Source organism: Mustela putorius, unplaced genomic scaffold (genome assembly GCF_011764305.1).
Source record: "Mustela putorius furo isolate JIRA1106 unplaced genomic scaffold, ASM1176430v1.1 tig00000083_pilon_pilon_pilon, whole genome shotgun sequence".
NCBI lineage: Eukaryota > Metazoa > Chordata > Mammalia > Carnivora > Mustelidae > Mustela > Mustela putorius.
Window position 1 is genome coordinate 26,572,201 of NW_025421273.1, and position 26,310 is coordinate 26,598,510.

General features: G+C 40.0%; 1 protein-coding gene across 4 annotated transcripts in view; it reads left to right on the forward strand.

Annotated features, from left to right (window-relative positions):
• The window catches only part of SLIT2 (slit guidance ligand 2), a 357,600-nt gene extending 334,494 nt beyond the window's left edge, over window positions 1–23,106 (forward strand). For all 4 annotated transcript variants that reach the window (XM_013061510.2, XM_013061511.2, XM_004762698.3 and 1 more), the window contains 7 exons: window positions 4,325–4,462; window positions 4,569–4,809; window positions 6,236–6,366; window positions 15,012–15,166; window positions 19,407–19,698; window positions 19,933–20,144; window positions 21,255–23,106. In XM_013061510.2, the coding sequence (XP_012916964.1) occupies window positions 4,325–4,462; window positions 4,569–4,809; window positions 6,236–6,366; window positions 15,012–15,166; window positions 19,407–19,698; window positions 19,933–20,144; window positions 21,255–21,496 (1,411 nt within the window). In that variant the 3' untranslated portion in view covers window positions 21,497–23,106. The remainder of the gene's footprint in view (window positions 1–4,324; window positions 4,463–4,568; window positions 4,810–6,235; window positions 6,367–15,011; window positions 15,167–19,406; window positions 19,699–19,932; window positions 20,145–21,254) is intronic.
• The last annotated feature ends 3,204 nt before the right edge of the window (window positions 23,107–26,310 follow it).

Sequence of the window (26,310 nt, forward strand, 5' to 3'; positions counted from 1 at the left end):
TAAGTTGGATTCTCAGGAATGACACCGTTGGGTTCAAGAGCAGGGCTGTGCTTGTATCAGGCAAGTAGCAGATAGAATGATTTGTTCTTTTACCCAGTTATTGACTGAGCACCTGCCATAGGTCAGAACACACTATTTTGTAGTGTTTTATAACTACTCACATTCACATACATTATCATCTCAGAAACAACTTAGGCATAATTGCCATAGGATTCAAAGAATTAAGAATTGCTGAAGTGGGGAACAGTTTTATAATATGGGAATTGAGCTGGAACTCTAACATTTTGTTAGCTGTCCACAGATATCAGATACTCTAATTTGAATGGGAGGTAGGGTCAGTATCTCCAGAATTGCCTTCCAAAAAAATCAGTCTGAATAAAATGCTTGTTCTCCTTTTATTTACATAATATTTTTATTCACTGTGGCTTAAAATTTTAGAATATGCAAACACAGTTTTAGGATATAAAAATACAGGGGCACCTGGGCGGCTCAGTCAGTTAAGTACCCAACTCTTGGTTTCAGCTCAGGTCATGGTCTCCCAGTGGTAGGATCGAGCCCCGCATCAGGCTCTGCACTCAGCACAGAGTCTGCTTCAGATTATCTCTCCCTCCCCCTCCTGCTATCTCTCTCTTAAATAAATAAATAAAATCTTTAAAAAGAAGAATATACAAATACAGTTCAGTACCCACTGATTCCATTTGATACCTTATTGAAAAAGAAAAGAATATTCTTTGATTCTACTTTTGTAGAATTTGTTATATTTTTGTTTACAATCCAATGCAAAAACCAGAGGTCTTATTGAAATCTTCATTTATACATGATTCTGCATTGCATCCTATTCATGCAAGCACTGTACATGAATTATTTTAACTCCTAATATCTTTGATCTGTCCACATTGAATTTAGCAAAATAAAAATCCACCATTTAAAAAAAAAAAAGAAAGAAAGAAAAGCCACCATTGACATATGTAACAAATATCATTTCTCAAAGAAATTTATCAGGAAAGCAATGGGTTTCCAGAACTGCTTATCTGCCTGGCATGTTTCACAGGACTTTGCATATGGTGATTCTAAGAAAAAGAATTTGTGGGACTTAATGGAAACCATTAAAAAATGAGGGGGTTGGTCTTCAAAAAGACTACTCCTACATTCAGTATCTTCTCTTACTGTCAATTAAATTACACACAGAGAAGTGCATCTTCCTGGCTTATGGGCTCGCTGATTTGGGCACCCATTGTTTTCTGCCATAATTCATGAACTTGTTTTATGGCTGTATGTAGTTTAGCAGAAAGCCAGGGAAGTCATGGTGTACGCCGTTCCTCTCATATTATAAACAATTGCACCTTGTGAGATATAAGGGAGTTGGAGGGAGTTGCAAAAAGAAAATGGACTTAAAAACCCAAACTATATAAAACTACTAAAGAAAACCTCTTCTGACAGATGTTGTTTGGACAGACCCTATTGTTTCTTCGACTTCATTTTCTTATTACTAAGCTAATAGAGCTGGTTTTACTTTTCTTGCTTTATTATATACCTCATAAATCTCCTAAATTGCTTTGAGATATTTTTAGACCATGATATGCCATAGGCAGTATTTTCAAGCATGCGTCTTCCTTAGTCAGCTGTTGGGATTCTCCGCCAAATATTTTATAGTCTTTGCTTTCTTCCTCACTCCTTGGGAGATAATAGAGTTGAGGGAGTGAAATAGGTTTTATTGATAATACAAACCTTAAGGAATCCTTAATTAAATTTTTTCTTTAGTTTTGTAATTTGATCTGAGGAGCAAGGAAAGAACAAACAAAAAAAAAAGTTTGTCATAACAAGTACTAATGGGCTTGAGAAATAGTATTTGTAGAGAAAAGAATATAAAATAGCTCCTAGCCACTGGTGGTGATTGTGTGGTTCTCTTACCTTTTACTTTGATTTCTTTTCTCAGATAAATAATTCAGAGTGTTTCAAAGCATTTCTTCTTTCTTTTAATGCCTCCCATTTTAGTGGTTCTGCTCACATGAACATTGATGCAAGCTCTCTCCCCAGACTTTGTCCATCTATTTGAGGATGTATATGGCCACTTAAGATCCATTTAACTTCAGATGTGTTGTTTACTTTGCTTTGTTATGATTTCGTATTAAAACCACTGGCTCTAGAGCAAGCATGCTTCTGCAGTGATCTCATTTTATTTCCTAATTCATACACACAGAGCTGAAAGTCTGTTCCCTGTAGAGGTTCTGTACCCCCATTTATTTTAATTCATCAACCCTTCAGTAACTCTTAAATCCTGATTTTACATTTTTCAGAGAAAACCCTTGGTATTCAGTAATGTCCACATTCACTTGGGCATTTTTAATTACCCTCATTCACTTAAATTCTCATGGCTTTGAAATAGAAAACTGGAAAATTAGTCAAGACTAAACCACAAAGACTTTTATAGAGTTATGAAGGCTTAATAGAATTATTGTTTAAATCCTTACTATTTATTGATCATGCATTATATATCAAGCCACTATACTGAGTCTTTTACAGCTAGTGTTTTCATTTAATCTTTTAACAAACCCATGAGATGGAAATTATTTTGTACTGTGATGAAAACACAAACACCTAGGAAATTTAAGTAAATTAGTCAGGATTACATACATGTAGAGATGAAGCTGGGATGCAAACGCAGTTCTGTGTAACTGCAAAGTCCAAATTCTATAAAGCTAAATAAACTGTAGGTTCCTGGTTTGTTTGTCTTTCTAACTCAGTGAGCCCTCTCTTAAACCCCAAACAGAAATGCTCATGGAAGCCCAGTGTGTAAAATTAATGATCACAACCAGAGAGTGTTGCTGGAGAAACGAGGGAAGCAGGAAGCTGCCAAAAGCCTCCTTCCCTTCTCTGGTCCCTGATCGCTCTTCAGAGCATGCTTTGAAAACCACTGCACCTGCCACACTGCTTTTTCCTCTGGCAGCTTTTGAGTCCTTCATCCTTCAGTGGTCAGAAATCTGGACCCTCTTTTCAGATTGCTTAGGTTTCCTGCCTGGCTGTGGCATTTACTATTTGAATGCCCTTGGATAAGGTCTTTAACCAGTTTGTCCTTCAGCTCCCTCACCTGTTCAGTGAAGTAGTAGACTCTGGAGAAGGAGTCAGTGAATCCAGGACTCTGGAGAAGGATTCTGTGAATCTATATATGCCCAGTAGTCACAGAGGGCATGGCAAGGAGGACGTGCTCCAAGAATGCCATGTGTATATGACCCCTGGTTCTTCACCGTCAGTGCGGCAGAGACCCCATCTTACCTTGTGCCACCACAGTGAACAAACTTTTTTTTTTTTTAGATTTTTTAATTTATTTCACAGAAGGAGACAGGGAGAGAGTGAGCATAAGCAGGGAGAGAGGGGGAGAGAGAAGGGGAAGCAGGCTTCCTGCTGAGCAAGGAGCCCGATACGGGGCTGGATCCCAGGACCCCAGGATCATGACCTGAGCTGAAGGCAGATGCTCAACAATGGAGCCACCCAGGCACCCCTCTTTTTTCTTTTTTAATCAGTTTCCCTGTCCTACTCCATTAGGTCAGCCCTGCTCTGCCATAATGATTCTCTGGATTCATTATGAATTAGAGTTTCCAATGTTGACATCAATTTTTTTTTCATAAAATTCTATTTTATTCCAATATATCCCTTTCCTATGAGAAAACAAAAATGTAAATTATTTTTAAAATGTGTTTCATATTCTTGGTAAATTTTACAACATAGCAATTTTTTTGGTCTCCACTGTTGAAAGGAATCAGAACAACGAAAACAGAGGACACTCTAGGCAAAAATAGTGGGGACAGAGGGAGGGAGGGGAGAGACGATAGAGCAGGGAAAGGAGAGGAAGCGAAGGAAGATGGAGAAGGGGGGAAGGAAGAAAGGAAGATGGAGGAAGGAAGTAGGAAGTCAAACATGATAAGGAGAAGAAAAGAAGGAAGGATGGGTGAGAAGGAGGAATGAGGGTATAGTTCCGTGCTCACTGGGATTGTGGAGGCTCACGATCATCAGAGTCCTTACCATCCCTCGGACAGATCATGTTGAGAAATCATGGAATAACTGTTTTCTACGCCTCCATTAATTTGGGAGCTCCATGAGCCTGTTCCATATGAGTTTTGTGCTTTTTGCTTCCATTGTCACTTCCTTCTCTTGAAGTGTATTTGACACACAATGCTACAGTGGTTTTAGGTGTACTCAATACGTTTGCAAAGACAGTGCTAACTTTTTTCTAGGTGAAATGCAACCATTGTCCTTACTTTGGCTCAGTTGGGTGTGAAACTGTTTATATGCTTCATATGTACTTCATATGTACTTCACTGAACAGGTGCGACTGCACACCAGGGTACGTGGGCGAACACTGCGACATTGACTTTGATGACTGCCAAGATCACAAGTGTAAAAACGGGGCCCACTGCACAGATGCAGTGAACGGCTACACGTGCATTTGCCCTGAAGGTTACAGGTAAACGTAGAAACAGAGTTTCATGTTTGGAGTTCTGTCGTGCAGAAAGGCTTCAACTCATCTCGGCAACTAAGTGAAAACAATGTATTGTTGCTATTTTCTTTAGCGGCTTGTTCTGTGAATTTTCTCCACCCATGGTCCTCCCACGAACCAGCCCCTGTGATAACTTTGATTGTCAGAATGGAGCTCAGTGCATCATCAGGATAAACGAGCCCATCTGCCAGTGTTTGCCGGGTTACCAGGGAGAGAAGTGTGAAAAGCTGGTCAGCGTGAATTTTGTCAACAAAGAGTCTTATCTTCAAATTCCTTCAGCCAAGGTCCGGCCTCAAACGAACATCACCCTACAGGTAAGCCATATCCCGTGTCCAGGGAGTGAGAGCTGATTTCATCCTAAGCCACCTTCAACTTCAAATCTTCAACATCCATGGTAGTTCATGAGTGATTCTCTTTCTTAAAGAGATGGTTACCGTCCTCATAACACAAAGACAGAAAATGCTCTCTTTGTGAAAATCTTTAGTCATTCTCTCCAACATTTGTATTTTTTTAAACTAAATGGGAACCAGGTATTTTTATTCACTACTTGATTATGAAACAGAAAAAGGAGAGAGAGAACAACAAAACATGTTTTGTGCTCTAGTGAAGGCATTATATTTATTTTTAGGACTCCAAGTTCAGGGTCTTTTCTTAGGAAAGCTGCAGGTGAGGAGAGCATGGGTGACATCACACACTTTGATAAAATAGTCAGCGAGTGCCTTTTAATTTCTTACCTCAAAACCTTTAAGAGGCAACATGAGAGTGCCTAGTGGCTAAGTTGGTTAAGTGTCTGCCTTTGGCTCAGGTCATGATCCTAGGGTTCTGGGATGGAGCCCTACATCGGGCTTCCTCCTCAGCAGGGACCCTGCTTCTCCCTCTGTCCAGCTTTTGTTCTCTCTCTGGTTCATTCTCTTTCTTTCTCAAATAAATAAAAAATAAATTTTTAAAAAAAGTGACATGAAATGAACAAATTCAAATGTTATCGTAAGACTTTTAACGACATCACCTTGTCCCTTTGAGCAAGTCAGTCAGACCCTTGCGGAACAGGTGAGACTAGATGAGGGTTTATGAATTGAGGACACATGGGGCACACTGGGGCTGTGTGTTTATCTGATAAGGAAAATATTTTAACGTATTTTGAATGCAAATGACTTTAGCTGATTTCCAAAAGATGCCGCTCCTTGTTTGGCTTATCCTGACACTCCAGTGAGGGCAGGAGCCCTTCCAGCCCTGAGGAAGTCAAGCACGCCTTCTTTAAAAAGCCCTCCTCCCTCTGTTCCAGCGTTTTCCTTACTGGACTGTTACAAGAAGTACCTAGTGGGGTTCAGGCGTAAGACCTAATTTTTACCAAATTGGTTCTTTAAAAGCACAAAAAGGCCAAAAAGCAAGAGAAAAAAAAAAAACAGATTTTTTTCCCATTTGTGCGCTGTGAAGAATAGGAGCAAAAAGACCAAGTGAATGAAAACCTCCAGCAGAGAAAGTTTTAAGTATGTCCCATGGTGTTGACTTAAGTGTTACTGGTTTTAATTAATTCTTTACAAATTTATTTGCATCAAAATAATTTAGGAACAGGTGACCTTCCAAGTCATCACTTCCATGTGCCTTGCACTATTACTTTCTCACAGCCATAAGGAAAAAATAAGCTGGAGTAAAAATTGCACTGAGCAGTCTTGCTTCTTTTGGGTGACGTACGTGCGGATGACTGTGCCTCCTACTAATGTCAGGGTTACTTCCTACCAGATTGCCACAGATGAAGACAGCGGGATCCTCCTGTATAAGGGTGACAAGGACCATATTGCCGTTGAACTGTACCGGGGACGGGTCCGTGCCAGCTACGACACCGGCTCGCACCCGGCTTCTGCCATTTACAGGTGAAGGTCTCTCAGTTACTGGTAAAGGTGAAAACAGTGGTTCGGTGAAAAGCTGTTACTTCTCTATTATTCTGTAATGGTGAGCGGAGGGCATAATTGGGCCACGGCAGTCGTTATGATAAGTGCATTACTTAGGAGCCTGGCAGGAACAGATGTCATGCTCAAATTGGATGATGGAGGAGAGATTCTCAAGGGGACTTCTTATAAAGATTGTTAGAGAGCACACAGTAACTGGGGGCCAGTAAAGAGGGATATAGCTACTCCCCCCTATGCTTGAAGGGGTGAGTGGGGACAGCAGTTATGGAAATCCATGCTCAAAATTGGACTGGTAGCTCAGACGGCCTGGCAGCAGCTGTGACCTTCAATGAAAGGATGAAGTCCGTCCTCAGAGAAAGCACCAGGGTTTTAAATATCCAACTTTGCTCTTCTTCTGCCCGACATTCCCCAACCCTGGCTCCCCCTTTGACCAAATCGGATTCCAGGAAAGAAGAAATCTACTGATGACAATAATATAGTTTGTTCGTGAGCCTCCCAGGGCTGAGAGCAGGGTGAAGACAGGTGGAGGGTAGCTCTAGAGAAGAAAAGGCAAGATACGCAACACAATAGGCCATTTAACATTACCTTTCATGCAAGGCATATTTAATATTTACTGAACACTAACTATGTGCCAGGCTCGGATCCAAGCTTTCAAGAACAAAGCCCTTTCTCTTAGGGAGATTACACAGAAGATACCAATGTACACATACAATAAGAGATTGGTAATGTTATTTAATTCGTAAGTGTTCTAATAATGTAATGAGATTGATGATATTTTGTAGTTATGAAAGAATTGGTATTCATAGGGCATAAGTCTTACTGGAAATGTGCTTTTTGCATAAGATTTACCTTCCAAGGCCTCTATTGGATCTCAACACCGATTCACTATAGTCTTACAGACAAGTTACCTAGTCTGCTTATCCACATGTAGAAATTAAATGCCACCAGTTAAAACAAGGTCACAAAGTCATACACAGTTTCTTTTCAGGCAGGTAGCTTAAATGAACTAATCAGGGCAGTTACCAGAGAAAAATATGTTCTCATCATTTGACTCTTGAAAAGGTCTAACTTTTTAAAGTTACATTATAACTTCTATTATAAACAGCCTTGAGGTTGGTAACATAATAGTGTTTGTGTCTGGAGTGAACTAAAAGCAAACTTTTGTCAAAACAGGGCCAGACTTCATCCACCCAGTTCTCCCTGAGTGTTGCCATGGGAAAAATGTGGGCCCCGGTTTTACTAGAACTCTTATTTTTCAAGGAAAGGCATAAATCTGGATTTTTTAAAAAAAATATAAAGTATCTCATCCTTAAAGTATTGATTCACTTTTTTTTTCTTTCTTTCTTTCTTTTTTTTTTTTTTTAAATAAAAAATTTGGTGAACAAATGCATCTGTAAGCCAACCATGATTGGCAACAAATTTGGGGGCATTGATCGGGACATTAAGTTGGAGAAACTGACCTCTATATTTTTGACATATGTTTTGGTGAGCTTCAAAAGCCTTCATATCCTATTTGAACCTTCATAACAATTCCTGGAAAGTAGATGCCAATTGTAGCCAGGAATGGAATTCAGTGAATCTTTCTGGTGATGAGCTAACCCACTTGGGAATATTTAGAGTATGCAAACAAATGCATAATTACTGGTTTCCAAAGGGAATACGAATTTCATCTCCAAATGGCAATAAATTAATGCCAACATTTTAGATATTGTTAGGCCTTAAATTATTTAGCCTCAGTTTGTTTCAGCCCATCATAAAGTTTCAGAATATTGTTTTTGTGCTTCATTTTTTTTTTCTTAATTTTCTCTTTTGTTCTAGCGTATGCTACAAAAGAGCATAGAACTCTCAGAAGCAATAGTGAAGTTTCTTGAGATTGGCTTATTAAAGTTAGTGTTCACTTAAAATATATTTAAAATGTTTCTAGATATGTTGTAGAAACCCATGTGATTATATCATAATGAGAATTTTACCATAAAGAACTTTGAGTTTATGTTCTTACTATTTTTTCCTAACAAAGAGTAGAGCATACCCTGGGACATTTACCAAAAAAAGAATAATTTCACATGGTACACTTTTCATTGTAAACCAGAAGTCCACTTCTCTGCTTGTACATCATGTAATGGAGACACTTATTGTGAGGTCCAAGAAAAACAGTTTTCATTTAACTCTTGCTTTTTGGTTTATGGCATGAAAACCAAGAAAAGTCATCGCATTATTTTTAAGTAAAATAAAAGCAGTAATTACGCAGGATTCAGGTAGAGAGATGATTGATAATGGATTATGTATATAATATGAACACATTAGATATATATGAATATATTCATACACCATTATGGAATAGAAGAAATGCTTCTGTAAAGTAGAAACTATAGTGGACAAATTATTTCAGCACACTAGGAGATTTAATATTTGACACATAAAAAAATATAGTGACTGAGAAATCTGTTCTGATCTAGGCTTGGCCAGTTACTAGTGGATAAACTTGGAACAGACACAATATTTCTGTGTCTCAGAAATCCTATCTATAAATAATGATCCCAACACATACCAGTGAGATTCCTCTGAGGATGAAATTCCAAACTCAGCTCTGTCCTCACTCCTCTGCTCACATAATCTTCATTCTCTTCTACCTTGTAGCAAGACAGGGAAATTTTCCTGATATCTCCTTATGGAGTATAGCAGAGGACTTGAAAGGTGTATCTTCCATTCCCCCCCCCTTTTTAAATTGTGTTATGTTAGTCACCATACAGTACATCATTAATTTTTGATGTAGTGTTCCAAGATTCATTGTTTACGTTTGACACCCAGTGCTCCGTGCAGTATGTACCCCCACCACCAGGCTCACCCATCCCCCCACTCCCTTCCACTCTAAAACTCTCAGTTTGTTTCCTGGGGTCCACAGTCCCTCCCTATCTTCTATCCTTATACCATAACACTAGAAGTAGAGATTGTTTACAACATCTGTAGAGGGTTGTTGAAAATAATATCCAGGCTATAAATACATTTACTCCTTGACCTATGAAATCCCCCATCTTGGAATTTATACTATTTTGTACACCTGACACTAAGGTAACATTATGTCAACTAGGCTTTGATTTTTAGAAATTAATTAATGCTTTTAAATGTGGAGGTGAGGTGAACCATCTTACAAAGGGGCAGGAGGACACAAAGTCATACACCATGCGTTGAACAGATTCATTATCTGGGGAATAGTACTACATCAGGGAACTTTTCCCAGACAGTTGTTAAGTTTGGTTGGCTATATAGCCTCTGGGTTACGTGATTTATAGGTTTACATTAAAAAGAAGAAGAGGGATGGGAAAGAGAATTGAGTCTCATTGGAGAGACGGACAATAGAATCTCCTTGGTCTCATATCCAACACACACGCTCAGCCATTCTTGATACTCTATGGGAAGACAGCACTGTTTACCAGCTTTGGAACTTTGAACAAGTTACTTTATCTCTTTACCACTTCCATTTCTTCCCCTAAGCCATTGGAATCATACCTGTTCTTCACAGGTGGCTGGGAGAATTGGAAGTAACAAACATAGAGCCCCTGTGTTCATGCTAGGCATAGAGTTGGCTCCCAGTAATTGGTGATGCTGCTGCTTTGTGGCTATTCTTGATGCTAGAAATCCAGATAATGAAGAATAAATGCAGATGTTATTGCCTTCCATGGGACTCTTACTGTATGTTCAAGCCTACAAGTCCCTTTTTATGTAGTGCATTTTTATTTAAATGAGGTAATTTGCCTCAAAAGCATTTATTAAAAGGCAACTTGACCCATCAATCATGTTGTAAAACATCCTTTTGAAAACTTTATGCATGTGCAATTAATACCTTTAATCCCCTTTGGCCTCCATTCCTTTTGATTTGAATAGGTAGGCAGGGAAATACCGTATTACCATCCCCACTTCATGGTGGAGTATCCCTATCCAAGAGGTAATCAAAATGAGAACACCAGTTGAATTTGTCTGGTGTCTGACTCCTATTCCATTGCACAGAATATGCCAACAGATACTTTGAATTTTTAAGGTGAAAAGCTAGAGCTCACATAAGCCAAGTGAACTGTTGATCTTTACTGAACCACTGAATTACCTTAAGATTTATGCCTGAGACAGAATGATGAAAATGCCACTGTTGATATGTCCTGCAGAAAGAAAGAAAATCAGGGGCAAGTTAGAGCCCCTCTTCTTCTAAGCCCTGAGTTTTTAACCTTTCTCTGTAGCCAACCACAAGACCTAGTTGAGTAACTGCTTTGTTTTCATACATCTACTTAGAAATGCAAGAAACCCAAATCTCTGCTAATAGGTAAGTGTAGTAAAACTAAATACATAATAGTGGTAATAAATTCAATGTACATTTCCAGGGGAAAGGCTCATTGTTAGATGGTTCACTTGCAACTCTCATGAGTCATCCAATACATAGTTCCCTGGGGGAGTAGTGAAAGAAAGTTTACCAATATTTCTCAGAAACCGAAAGGATATTATGCATAGTGAGTGGAGAGGTAGGAATGACCATGATAGACTGAGAAAATCGATCATGGCTCGGTTGTATCAAGTAACAACTGGTATGTCAGCCGCTGCTTTTATTTTAAAAGCTATGTAGCCAAAGGATTTCTGGACATCCCCAGTTAAGCTCATGTTTTAGAAAGCAGCATGAAACACCGATTTCGGATATTTTTAGTTCTGAAATACTGTCCTCAGGACAGTACACACACTGTCATCTTAAAAAGCAAGGAATCTAAATTAATTGTTGCAATACTTATCTGTTGGAAGAGCATGGTGAGTCCTCATTTAATTGCAGGGAAATATAAATGGAATCAAACTTAGTGATAACTCTGGTCAAGTTCAGGAATGATCGGCTTAGACATTTAAAACTTTGGGAAGGGAGGCACCTGGGTGACTCAGTGGGTTAAGCCCCTGACTCTGCCTCTGATCTCAGGCTCCTGGGATCAAGTCTGGCTGGCATCGGGTTTTCTGCTCAGCAGAGAGCCTGCTTCCCCCTCTCTCTGCCTACTGCTCTGCCTACTAGTGATCTCTCTCTCTGTCAAATAAATTCTTAAAAAATAAGAAAAATAAAACTTTGGGAAGGAAAAACATTTAATCAGTCTAAATTTATAATTGGGAAAATAGGATCCAAATCCACCTTTGAAGTCTGTATACCTTATATGCATTCTCATAACCTTCAAACTCTTATTATAAAATTATTACTTTTTTTTACAGTTCTCTGATTTCTAATAAAAATACCAATTTGTGCAACAATTATATAAGGTTATTTTTTGTAGAACTTTATTCTTGGGTTATTTGGGAGAAAGATCACTTATTAAAGGCTTGTTAGTGGTGAGAACACACTACTTTTTAGGTTTTTTATTGCAAAAGTGATGCATAATAGTTAAAAATATGTAATCTAGAAGAAGATTCAAATCTCATTAGCCACTGGCTGTTCCATGTTGAGTACCATAAGTGCCCAACTGTTAGGGCTGTTGTGATTCTTAATGAGTTAAGACACATGAAGTTCTTAGAACTGGCCTATAGTATGTGCTTTGTGATTCCTTGGTCTTAGTATTTTCATTTCCCTGATAAGGAAAATAAAATGGAGAAAAATGACCTGAGGTCACATTAATCCAATGTCACATTAATCCAATGTCACAGATCTAATGAGACCTAGGACAGGCTGAACAAGATTTACCTCCTAGCAGTTCCTTCAGGATATGGCTACTGAAAAAATCCAAATTTTTAAATAAAAATACGTATTTTAGATGTCCATCCCTAAGTATGCTTGAAGCCTCTTGACTCTATAACTGTAAACCAGTTAGAATTACTTTTAAAATATATATATATTTTATTTATTTGACAGAGATCACAAGTATAAGCAGAGAGGCAGACAGAGAGTGAGGAAGGGAAGCAGGGTCCTTACCGAGCAGAGAGCCTGATGGGGGGCTCGATCCCAGAATGCTGGGATATGACCTGAGCCAAAGGCAGAGGCTTTAACCCACTGAGCCACCCAGGCACCCCAAGTATTAAAAAAAAAAAGCTACCTGTTATTCTTGGGGTGCCTGGGTGGCTCAGTCGGTGAAGCATCTGCCTTGGGCTCAGGTCATGATCTTGGGGTCCTGAGATGGAGCCCTGCCTCTGGCTTCCCTGCTCAGTGGGTAGTCTGCTTCTCCCTCTCTCTCTGACCTTCCCTCCCCCAACCCATGCTGGTGCTCTCTCTCTCTCTCCCCTCTCCTCTCCCTCTCTCTGTCTAATAAATTCATAAAAATCTTGAAAAAAAAACCTATATGTTATTCTTAACAAATCACCCTTATATTTCACTTACTTAATATATATACTGAGCATCTACTACTTATCATTGGATAATGATACATTAAGGATACATTAAGGAATACAGAAAGAATACATACTTCCTGTTTTAATATAGCTTGCTCAGTTTTACTGCATCAAACCACTGTCGTTAGTGATGATATACCAGGATCAATTGCCTAAGACCGATGTGTGACCAAGAACCCACTTTCCAGCACAAATGGCCTTTTCTTGCAAATGTAAAAGAAAAAAAGAAGTCTCATTATTAATATTTACAATTTAGTCAAGGTCTGTGTTCACGGAGCAGTCCTGTAAAACCACTGACATGCTGTTTATATTCACAAAGGAGAAAGCAATTGGTCACCACTCTAGACATATCTTCATTTTAATATTTTACTTAAAACTTAAGTAACTTCAACAAGATCTGCTCCCAAAGAAGTTATTTTATTTCTGCCAGTCTTTAGCATTATTTTATAATTTGTACCAAAAATAAAGCTAACTAATATCTTCCTGAAGATACTGAAATAGTATTAGATTATTTATATGATCACAGTGAGTGGTAGTAAGGGTGATGTTGACATCTCACACTTAACTTTGGACTTTCTATATCTGGATGTTTCACCCTGCACTTTTTAAAAAATCATTTCATGTGGATCTCAAATTTATTATCAGAGGAAGAAATATTTATTAGCATTAACTGAAGAGAAGACTGAAGTCTGTAAGCAACTCAGTTTGGTCAAACATTTCCTAAATGGTCTAAGGTCAAACATTTCATAAATACAAGACCAGGGTTCAAATCCAGGTTTGTCTGACTCCAAAATCTGTATGCTTGGCCATTCATTGATAACCCCATCCAGTATCTTCCCTTAGAAGACAACCCTATATAAGACCACGATTAGTAGGTACAAAACTTTATTTAGTAAATGATTTTCATGTATATTGTTTCCTCTGTTGGTTTTACTGGTATCAAATGTTGGGATAATTAAATTTGTACAAGGTGAAAATATTGATTGGCATATCTCATATTTATCATTTAAAAAAGATGATATCTGAGATAGGTTATCAAAGATCTTTGGACATGTGGACTCTTACAACCACTTAAGACTGGAAGAACTTCAGATGTTTTCACAGTTCTGAAGAATGCTTTATACTGTGGTCAAATCACAAAAACCTTTTTAATCTATGTTGGCAAACAAAGGAATATTATTAGACACCTGTGCTGAGAACCATACAGAAATGTTAATACACTTTTCTATTATTTTCAGGCTTCTCCTATTTGCAAATTTAAGTATCAGCACCCAGAAATTTAAGTCATCATTTTATGTAGGGAACACTAGGTATTCACAGTTTCTCTATCACGTGCTTCCATATTTCCAAGTTTAAGCCTTTGTTTCATTCTTCCTAGTCAACATCCCAGTATATTAGCTCTTGAGCCCAACCTCCATTTTACCATATTTTTGCCTCCATGGTGAGAAGTAAGTATATCCCTGACATTGTGGTATATGGATCCTTTTTCTTGCGTTGGCTCTATGCTCATCTTTGCCTGCTGTTAACACTCCTGTTAGGTTTTCAACCACACTTCAAAACTATATAGCACCTTCCTGCTAATTGCACCCAACTTCATCTTATTTTTAATCCCCATTTTTCATTTACCTCAGTTTCTTAATCTTTTTGTTTTTATCCATTTTATGAATCTCTATGTGCTCTCTCAAGTTTTAGAATGACTGTTAGACCTGGTGTTGGAAGAATATGATTGGGTAGGGATTAAATGTACCCATTTCCATTTCTCTCTGTGAAAAAACATACTTTATTTTTATTTAAAAAAAATTTTTTTTATAAACATATATTTTTATCCCCAGGGGTACAGGTCTGTGAATCGCCAGGTTTACACACTTCACAGCACTCACCATAGCACATACCCTCCCCAATGTCTATAACCCCACCCCCCTTCTCCCAACCCCCCTCCCCCCAGCAACTCTCAGTTTGTTCTGAGATTAAGAGTCACTTATGGTTTGTCTCCCTCCCAATCCCATCTTGTTTCATTTATTCTTCTCCTACCCCCTTGACCCCCCATGTTGCATCTCCACTGAAAACATACTTAATTTGTATACATTCCTAAGAAGTGGAAACTGATTGTATTCCCTGATATATCTTCTATTTTTAAATCAGTTATTGGCCTTGATTTTTATTAAAGTTAGGTAGGCATATCTTTTCCTTAGAAGTGCTTATTGGAATTTATATTTTCACTTCTTTGGGTTAATAAAAAAAATTGATGCATCAGCTAAGCTACTTTTTCTTTATAGTGTGGAGACGATCAATGATGGAAACTTTCACATTGTGGAGCTACTTGCCCTGGATCAGAGTCTGTCCCTGTCCGTGGATGGAGGGAGTCCCAAAATCATCACCAACTTATCAAAGCAGTCCACTCTGAATTTTGACTCTCCCCTCTATGTAGGAGGTAAGCTTTGTTCCAAATGCAGTAAGTTCCCAAAACCCTATGATTCTCATCATAGACCAATGCTGAAATTGTTGATCCCTGGTGTCATGGCAAACAACCCATGTAGTGATCAGTCATTGAAAGATGGACAACAAGGATACACAAAAAAGAGCCCTGGATGTGTGTTAAGTGACCTGTTTATGTCTGTCTCAGCCTGTCAATAACCAATGTCATGGTTGGACAGGTTCTTGTGGTTCTTATTGATGATTGCAAAGTGCTCATCAGCAACAGGCATCAGGAAATTTTGAAGAAAAATTAGAAGTTTCTTACTTAGAAGACCTGAAAATTACACAGCACACCTATGGTCACATAGCAAGATCTTAGGGAAAAAGAGAGAGAGTCAGAAGAGTGCATGTGTGAGAGCAAGAACACATGGGCCCAGCTTGCTGCTTTTATTGTGTCATGCTAGAAAGAAAAAGAAAAAAGGTTCTGTCAAATCTTACCATTCCAGATTGTGCTACCAGTTGCCAACTGTAGATGGTTGGATAATTATCAACAAAATCAAATGATGAATGAACGAACAAATGAATTAAATGTACAACTTGTGCTGGGGTAAAAGGAAGTACTTCTGGTTTGCTAAGACCTTAAGGTGAATGAACAAGACAGAGGGCTGGGAAGGTGGACTAGGGTTTGGGATAATAGAGTGAAGATTCTGGACTTCATTTGTAACTAGCCAGAAGGCAGATGAGGAACAGGTAAAGAACAGAGGTATGGGCCAAGTTCTGAAGGAGCCCAGAGGAGAGGACCCACAAAGGAGAGAGCTTTCCTCTGTTGGGGGTGGGGAGGGGAAATAGAAACTGGAGATACAGAATTTCAGTTTTCAGGCCAAGGAGCAAGAAAGTATGTGATGTTGAATTGAGTTACATTGAATTAAATCACATTGGATGGAGGTGATTGACTGATAAAATTAACTCATTTTACAGAGAAGTGAACTAAAGTTCCTATGCAGATCAGTGTAACTGATTGGCTTAGCAGGACAAGCATTTTCACAGTGTTTGCATTAATTTCCTGCAAAATAGTAACGTTGGGATTCTCCATATTTATTATCCTCTTAAAAACTTCCTTGAAAGCATTTTTGGAATTTCCTGAAAGTCCAGAGCACTTCTATTTTTTTTATAATTTTCAGCATTAGAAGATCTTAACATTTTGAAAGAATTTTGGATTTTTTAGAAACCATTAAAAATCTTGGTTCAGTTCCATAAAAACTTTCTTAGTACCCACCATGTGCTGGGAACAAGGTTAACATAGGTACAAAGGTTACAACGTTGAAAATGAAATATCCCTTCTTTGCCCAGGGGAGTAGGAAAAGCTGGCATGTCTTCAAGGAACCATACATAGTGCATTGGAATAAAAATATTGCATACCAAGTCTGCCCCGCAAGTTAAATGATCTTATTGCTTCATGGAATCACAACTATGAGATGCACTAAAAAACAGAAGCCTCCATTTCTTGCCTGCACTACTGTTATCAACCATTACATCAGGTTGGGTAAAGCAAGTCACAGATAGATATAACTGTGGTTTGAGAAAAAAGAAATTGTACTCACTGAGCAAATGCAATGTGTCCAACACAATGCTTCTTTGCAGTCTTAATCCTTAGAGACCTAGGTAGTAGGTATGATTTTTTGATTCATGATCCATAAGGAACTTTACAAAACGCAAGGACTTTACAAAATGTGTGCAAGTTCATGGAGCCATGAAATAATGGAGACCTCATTTGAGTCCGGGTCTTGGCCCTCCGACCCCAGAACCATCGATCTGCACCACCATTCACTTTTTAACATAGAGCAGAAAGGGAAGTGATCTAGGTTTTGTGGCTTTTTGTTTATTTCTGGACTTGTCCTTTGCTTGATTTATTGTGCTTTCATCAGAAACCATTTCACTGAACCTTTTAAAACCCCTTTCTGATGCAGTGAGGGGGGTGAGGGGACCCTATGAAATGGGAGTGCTTAGGTCAGAACATTTCTCACGAAAGGTTAAAATTGAAAAATGCCAGTCTTTCTAAGCATATAGGGTCTGGAAGAATCCAGATAGTACCTCTGTCCATCCAGGCCTGAAGGAAGCCACTTCCTGAAGGAAACCTCACTGCCAGAGAACATAGTGGGCCCATTTCTATCCAAATCTCCAAATCAGAGTGCAGTCTCAAGGGTAATTCAAATTAAAAAAAAAAAAATACAATGTAATCAAAAGACCCCAACCCTGATATGGATGTGGCAAAGGCAGGAGAACCTGACTTAGCAAAGGAGAGGGAGGTAACTAAGCTCATCTTTTTCTCCAAGTCTGAAATCAGGCATGTCTGGAAAAAAAAGACCATCCCTGTGTGGACTTCAGTTCACACATTTATGATGAATGGAGATGATTAAATTAAAACTAATCCCAGAACAAGGAATTTTCTTTCACTTGGGCTTTCCTGGAAATGGTACATTTCAGGTTTTTTTAACCCACTCTAGAGAGCAACTCCATTCCCAATGCCAAACGGACATAGACTAAAAGTCTAAGGTCATGAAAGTTCAAAGCCAAGACCCACAATTCAGTACTTGCCGACGTGTGACACGGGAGCACTTGCATCAAAATCAGCCTAGCTGCATGTTATTTAGAGTCCTGCACCCCACTTCTTCTTACCAGTTAGAATGTCGAGGTGGGAATAGAATGGGGCCTGGAGAGCCACCTTCTAAACATGGACCTTTGGTGGACCTTATGTGTGACTGACTTGGAAACTGCAGTTCCTGTCCATCCCCTCATGTCACAGATGAGAAGACTCGGCTCCACAATGGTTGGAAATAACTGGCTCATGTGTACACAGACCAACAATAAAGACTTTGACCTTGAGCCTGCCTGTTGGTTTTGTACATTTATCTGTCTGACATTGGTGATGTTGGTGACATTGGCTAGAACCCAAATAGAACTTCTTTGCATAGAGAAGATGATGCTGCTACAAGGCAGGTCCCGGCCAGTGCTGAGGATCTAGGTCTTTAGAAACCAATCAGCCCTCTGGAGAGTGAGAAGGAAGTCTTCCCCAGCCTGTACCCTCCAGCCAGTAGCTCAGAGCCCAGGCAGAATGAGGGTGTGAGTACCAGGGGGTACTCAGCCACCCTGAAGGCCTCTGGCTCCCTCCCCTTACCCCACTGCAATCTGGACAGCTGCCTCAGGTAGGATCCCATCCAGGAACTATTTCAGGGTCTGGCTTAGGCCGTGGAAAGATTCCTTAGTTTTGCCAAATGAAGGTTACCAGATGACTGTCACGAGTGGAACATATATATGCAAAGCCTGCAAATTCTGTTTTTGGAGGAATTTCTTTTGTATTTCTGATTTCTTGGCATATGAAGCCTTCACTCTCAATTAGCAAGAAAATAAAAACAATGCGGATGAAGTGCTGATGTGATAGGAAGCAGGAGTGAGTTTCCCAGATGCGGACCAGCACCACTGTGGCTCAGGATGTTGGCGGCGATGAGCCGAGTTGGTTGCCAACTTAGAAGTTGGCAAGGCTGGGGTGAAAGGTCACTGTGAGCCCAGCTCTCACCCCTAAGGCTGGATGGATGGAAATGTGATCCAGAGATTGCGAGGTTCACTCATCAGCTGATCTACAGCATGGTCTTACGGGGTGACACTGAGCATGTCACCCCACCTGTCACTGTGCTTCCTGGAGCTCTGGGCTTTCTGGGCGTGTGTCTGGGTTGAAGAGGTGGGTGGAGAGAGGAGGGAGTCCAGATTTCTCCCCAATTGCTGATCTTGCCTTTGGCTACAATAGGTCTGCTTTGAGGTTTTATATGGATGCCTCCGTGTAAGGTTTTATTTGAAACAAATGTTAAAAATTAAGAGACAGGCTGCCAATGAACTTAGTTCTTTATGTTAGCTTTGCATTAGAATTGCCTGGAGCATCTCCCAAAAATTAAGTCAAAACAAAGAACCACCCAACTCTTCTCCCTTCTCCCTAGCCCCATGCTGCCCAGATAACCTGATGAGGTAGGTCTGGGTGGAGGCTCCAAACATCAGTTGTTCTCCAAAGATTTCAGGTGATTCTTACGTGTAGCCAGGTGGAGAACCACAGGCCTGGATGCTGATGATCTGTGGTTGTCCTCAACGACCCTCACCCTGACTGCCACCTTGCTGGAAGAACTCAAAGGGCTGAGGGTGGGGGTGGGGGCAAATTGCTGAGGATCCCCCACAAAAAGCCCACCCACTGACCCCGTATCCCTCCGCAGGCATGCCGGGCAAGAACAATGTGGCTGCGGCCCTGCGCCAGGCCCCCGGGCAGAACGGCACCAGCTTCCATGGCTGCCTCCGCAACCTTTACATCAACAGCGAGCTGCAGGACTTTCGCAAGGTGCCCATGCAGACCGGCATTCTGCCCGGCTGTGAGCCATGCCACAAGAAGGTGTGCGCCCACGGCACGTGCCAGCCCAGCAGCCAGTCAGGCTTCACCTGTGAATGTGAAGAAGGCTGGACTGGGCCCCTGTGTGACCAGAGGACCAATGACCCCTGTCTTGGAAATAAGTAAGTTGGAGCTGCTTGGGGGTTACACACAAATACCCTAGCCCTCCAAGCAAAACCCGGGAAGGGAGGGAAGGAGGAAGAAAGGAAGAAGGGAAGGAGACCAGGGCGTGGGGGTAAGAGAGACGGAAGTCAGCCCATTGGCCCATCTCCTTCCTATTCTTTCCATCACCCTTCCAGCATTCTTATCCCCTCTACCTAATTCATGTCCGTTCCTGCCTTCCTCCTGCGCTGCAGATGTGTGCACGGCACCTGCTTGCCCATCAATGCGTTCTCCTACAGCTGTAAGTGTCTGGAGGGCCATGGGGGCGTCCTCTGTGATGAAGAGGAGGATCTGTTTAACCCCTGCCAGGCGATCAAGTGCAAGCATGGGAAATGCAGGCTCTCGGGACTGGGGCAGCCCTACTGTGAATGCAGCAGTGGATATACTGGGGACAGCTGCGATCGAGGTAAGCCGACCCCTGGGCACCACCCCTTGAAGCAAGAACTCCCTGCCATCTTTGAAAAGAGAGAAAAAGGGAGACACACACATGGGCACACATACACACGGGCACACACACACACAGAGGAGTGATATGAGGAATACCAACCTCTGCATTGCCTGTAGCTGCTGCTGTTGATTGATTCCCCAGCGATAGGAAGGCACCAGATGTGAAGTGTCCTCAGCCTCCATCGCAGGAACCCAACGTGGCCTTCAGCCGTCTTCTCGCTGCTTGGCGCGCTGTGAAAAATACTCCTTTTTACTTGCTGGTGCAGCACATTAACTTTCTTCCCTTCTTACTTTTACCTGCCATCCTCATCCATTTGTATTATTTCATATCTGACACAGAGAAGAGGCAGCTCGTAACTCTGCTCTAGGTTTAGGACAATGTCACCTTTGACCTTAGAATGAACTGATTTATCACAGCACAGCGTGCAGGTGAGAGGGATGGAAACGTGCCGACCTGCTGGCCCACCTTTCTCCTTCTCTGCGTGACCAGACTGCGCCTCGCCTCCAGCTGGCAGGCATTTTGTTGTGTGTATCGGAGGGACGAGACAAGAGGAACGTGCCCATGGAAGCGTTCAGCAGATGTCTCTTTTTGAATCAGTTCATACTAGGGTAATTTATGAAGTTAGTGGAATGTTACTTGTATTAAGTCACAGATTGAATGATATTAAACCCCAGGTCTAATAAATTAAATTGCATACTCTCTGAAACGGCCCCCTGTGGTAAACAAAACCAGCTGTTAGTAGTGTAAAAACAGAAGATGTGTATTTTTGCAATAAAGGAAAAGATTTAGGAATCCAATTTTCTTGTCAGTCCAATAGCATAGTATTTATAGTCCACATATATAGCATCCACTTTGCAGAAAATAAAGGCCAAAAAAAAAAAGTATCTTTCAAGGAACAGCAAGCTGTACCACCAGCCCATTATATGGAATATGAGTGGGGCCATGACAACCGTGGTTACCCATGGCAGACAAAGGCAGCACCTCTTGGACTGAGTTGTGGATCCATGGTCCCTTTGCAGGACTCACAGGGAATGCCCTGAAAATGCTTGTTCTTCTGTTCTTTTCTAGAAATCTCTTGCCGAGGGGAGCGGATACGAGATTATTACCAAAAGCAGCAGGGCTATGCCGCTTGCCAGACGACCAAGAAGGTGTCCAGGTTGGAATGCAGAGGCGGGTGTGTGGGAGGGCAGTGCTGCGGACCTCTGAGGAGCAAGCGACGGAAATACTCTTTCGAATGCACTGATGGGTCTTCGTTTGTGGACGAGGTCGAGAAGGTGGTGAAGTGTGGCTGTTCCAGGTGCGCTTCCTAAACGCGTCCCTGGCAGCTTGTGTCTTCGGGAGTGTTGTCTACTTCTCGACCACGGTGGACTCATTAATGCTTCATAGTGGAAATATTTGAAATATATTGTAAAATACAAAACAGACTTATTTTTATTATGAGAATAAAGACTTTTTTTTCTGCATTCGGGAAAAAAACAAATGCTTCATACTAACGCTTCCCAGATGTGAGAGAAGTAGGAAGAGATACCCGGAGGCCTCGGCACACGGAGGGGAAGTGCTGCGACTCAAATTCATCTTTGTAACATGCTGAAGACAAGCAGAAGCACAGAGACAAGGGAGAGCCAAGCTACTGTGTGCTGCCGTGACATCATCACCCAGCCCCTGACCCCCACCCCCACACTCCCCCCACCTCTCCACCCCTGTGCCCTAATTCCCATCTCTTCGGTTCTCAGTTCCCGAGGACACACCAGGCACCTGTGTGTGATTGAGGATGCGAGGCGGAGGAGCGGAACGCGAGAATTCACAGAAAACACAGTTGAGGCATATTTGGTGCAAAACAGTGTCTTGAAGACCTGGATTCTAGTCATGAGAGGGATGGGAAAGCTAACGTAACGTGTATCTTCTTTTTAAACTTCAGCATGTTAACAGAAGAAGCACACAAAAGTGTTTATCTACCGTTTTCCAGTATTAATTTTTGTAATATAAATGATAAAGGAGATGATAAAGAACCAATAGATTATTGATAAATAAATTAGTAATAATATGAATTTTTGTTTCTATGAGGTCTAAACAGCCCTATACAGTATTCAGTTCCAATGAGAAATATTTATTGTATCAAAGGACATTGTACTTAACATTTTAGGCCATTCTTTTACTGTTTCTCAATGCTTTAATATATATTAATTTATAATTGTCCTGATATTTTTGTATATTTTTCAAACTTAAAAATCAGGATCTGGGGGAGGGGGTTTGGGTTTTTTGTTTGTTTGTTTTGTTTTGTTTTGTTTTTTTGTTTTGTTTTTGGCAATAGTACTAACATAGGGTGTTATCTTGGGATAAATATGTGTTGATCGGTTTGTTTACCTTGACATCTGACCACTGGTGTCACTGACCTACTGGCCTCATTCAGGACACCTGCAGAGAGTATGTAAAGTCTGTGTGTGAGACATTCATTGTATAGAAAGAAGGGTCCAGCCCCTCTGCAACATGTCCTCCCAGAACAGAAATGGTGTGTAGCAATTGACACTAGAAAAGTAGGTATTTTACAAATTAATATTTCCTTGACATTTTTTGCCCTTTTATTGGGGGCGGGGTGGGGAGAGAAAAGACTGTAATGTCAAGAACTGTGATTTTTTTTTCCCCCAAACAATAAAGCTCCTTTATTACCTTAATGTTCCTATGTTAACATGTTTGCTGCTAAATTACAATGTAGAATTGATAATGACTTATAGTGGACTGTGCTCGTCCCTTATTAAAATCCCAGGGTACCCTGTGCAGATGCAGATGTTCCTTTCCAAAAACTTTTTTTTTTTTACACAGAAAATTAGATGTACATGTATAATTCAGTGTGCTTTGTCTTTCTCCAGACTAATATCAGTTATACTACTGATGTTTGTAAATTAAACAGATATTTACTTCACTAACAGCTTGGTGATTTTCTTAGAAATTACAATATATTTATAGCCTACTCCTTAAGAATCTCTTAAAGTGATACAGAATGGATAGGGAAGAAAACCTGTATTCTGTTGTGGACATAAACTGTTTTATGATTAGCATATTATCAGATCAGGGACTTTGGAATGGCCACAGGAAAGGGATGGATAGAAGAACACATCCTTTGCTATGGAAAAAGTACATAGTCAACTAATTTCTTCCAAAACAATTACAAGGTGAAGTCTAACTAACTACAAATGGTATTTTTGTTTTTGTTCTTCTTTCCCCTCAATTAAAACCAGATGGAAAACAGTGAAAGACAAAGAGTGCCTTTCTCCACAGGCATCGTAGGCAAGGCTTGGAACAGGGAAACAGCACGGGCTACATGGAATATTATTAGTTAAGCACCATGCTGGAATGTCTTCATTTTCTTATAAGAAAATCTTGCACATGTGCACACATACGTGTGCACATAGACATAGGCACAGATGTCCAATCATTTATTCATTTCTGCTTAAGATGTCTATATTTTCATTGTATAAATATTATATGGTCTTTGTACAACATTTATTTATTCCCACTGTTTCATTTTTTTCAAGGACTGGGAATCACTCTTTAAACAAAGAAACATCTGCAAATATAACAGGAGTTAGATCTGTGTTTATAGGTATGTGTTATCTCAGTGACCACTATTTTCCAGGGCTTTTTATATGCCAGGCACTAGGACAACGGCTTTATATGTAATATCTCACTCTTCTCTCACTATAAACGTATGGGATTATTGGGCTTCTCTCTGACACAGACAAAGAGCTTGAAGACAGAAGAGGTGAATTCCACCCAGGCCTCTGAGACCACAGGGTCCAGCTTCAGGGGATAAAGGGGGTGTCCTCTACCAAGGGAATGTCCTCTACCAAGGGGACTTTTAGACTCTGGATTCATATTTCCACAGCACAATTATTCTACCAATCATGTCGATTAAAGTGGTCGAAATTAGAGATGTTTTGTTTTTTTTGTTTTTGTTTTTTTAAGGAAAAAATAGTAAAGTCTTAGTAGGTTCTTGACTATATCCTTTCTCCTTCCTGTTTCTAAAGGCATTAAATAGAATTACAGTGGCCTGGGATTTGGGCTGAGTTAGCAAGTTTCTTAGGGGATCGTTTGCCTTGTGATGAGACTGCATTCTGTATAGGAGCCCTTCTTTGAGAAAATCCAATAGCCAAATAATTACCAGCAAATGAGATGAATTAAAGGCACTTACTCATGTTATAAAAAGCTCCTCACTTATAAGGCCTTGGCCATAGGATTCCTTTAAATAAGAAACTAATCTAGAACATTTCCAACAGAATTCAATAGGTTATAATGAAAAACATTTTGCCCATTTTGAAATCAAAGCTATTACACACAACAATGGAAGTTTGTAATCTGAAAAGATAAAGTGATTAAACATCCCTCATGTGTTTACTTTAAATTCTCATAGGAGTTGAGGCATCATCAGGGGATTTGACAGGTGTTCATTTTCAGATGTGTTCCTTGAATAATAACTATCTCAATCTTTGGAATTTGTGCTCACCATACCTTTCCTGAAATTATTTCTTTGTTTTGTTTTGTTTTGTTTTAAGATCTTACTCATTTATTTGACAGACAGAGATCACAAGTAGGCAGAGAGGCAGGCAGAGAGAGAGAGGGGGAAACAGGCTCCCCACTGAGCAGAGAGCCCAACGTGGGGCTTGATCCCAGGACCCTGGGAACACGACCCGAGCTGAAGGCAGAGGCTTTAATGCACTGAGCCACCCAGGCGCCCCCCTGAAATTACTTCTAAACAATGTTACACTAGCCTCAGTTTTAGAATTGCTCTGAGCATTCTGGGTTGTTTTTTGTTTTTTGTTTTGTTTTATTTTTTTGATGTCTTGCTTTGTTAGCAACAGCTCCTTCTAGAGAAGTGATTGAGGGAAAAATTGTTGAAATTGATTCAGGACTTACAGACCTAGAGCATTAAGTCCTCTACCCCAGAGACTGACCATTACATCAAAACTAACATTTGTAAAAGGATATAAGCTATAAAAAGTATGTATAGCTTCATATAAAGCTTTTTATAAAGCAAATAAAACTACACAAAATACATAAGCATTTTCATTATTAATCCTCTCTATATACTTAAAAGTCATTTAGCAGCAAATTTTTATTTTTTATCTCCTATCATGTGCAAGAAATTATGCTAAACTTTCAACATATAGTTTGGTAAACTTGGCATTATTTCTGCCATCTTAGAGCTCATGGCTCTGTGCACTTAGAGTTCAGGTTAAAGTGAATAACAAATATTATTATACAAAGGACATATAATATTAGATTGTAGTTTAGTTCTCTGATGGAAATTATGAGGTACTAGAAAAAAGCAGAGCAGAGAAATCCAATCAATTACATATTGGGAGGTCAGTGAATGACTCTGTGAGGTAGTGACATTTAAGCCAAGTCATGAAGGATAAAGTAGGATCCAGGACAGAGACTGTTGGAAATATGTGAGGGCATCAAAGCTAGGGGTCAACACAAAGATCTCAGTCTGTGCCTAAGCCTGAAGAGGAAAGGAACTCCTGTGTGGTCAAGGAAATCAAAAAAGTTTGTGTGGCAAGAGCAAGGCATAAGTTTCTCTTCTGTGTAACAACACAGGACATTTTCTGTCTTCATTAACTCACCTTAAATTGTCTATATTTTTCTTTTGATCATCTGTTTGCAGTGATCCATCAAAATCACAACAAAAATGGATTCCCATTTTAAAACAGCAAGTAGGTAGTTTTGTATAATCCGGGTCCTCAACTTCCAAATGAAATCCTTTGAAGATACAGGAAATATAAATACTTAAAATAGTACTGAAAATTAAGAGTAATATTTCTGGAATCTCCAAGGAATTTTCATGAATTCAAAAGTGGATGAGTCTAGATTGAAAGAAACAACTGCTGGCCAACCTATACTTGGAGACTCACATGAGTTCCTTTCTTTGCACACCAAGATCAGAGACTCGGGAAATAAATCAACTGGAAAATCATCAAAAAATATCTGTGTTGTCGCAAATGGCAAGATCACAGATATTTTTTGATGATTTTCCAGTTGATTCATTTCCCAAATCTTAGTGAGTAGGAGAAGAATAAATGAAACAAGATGGGATTGGGAGGGAGACAAACCATAAGTGACTCTTAAT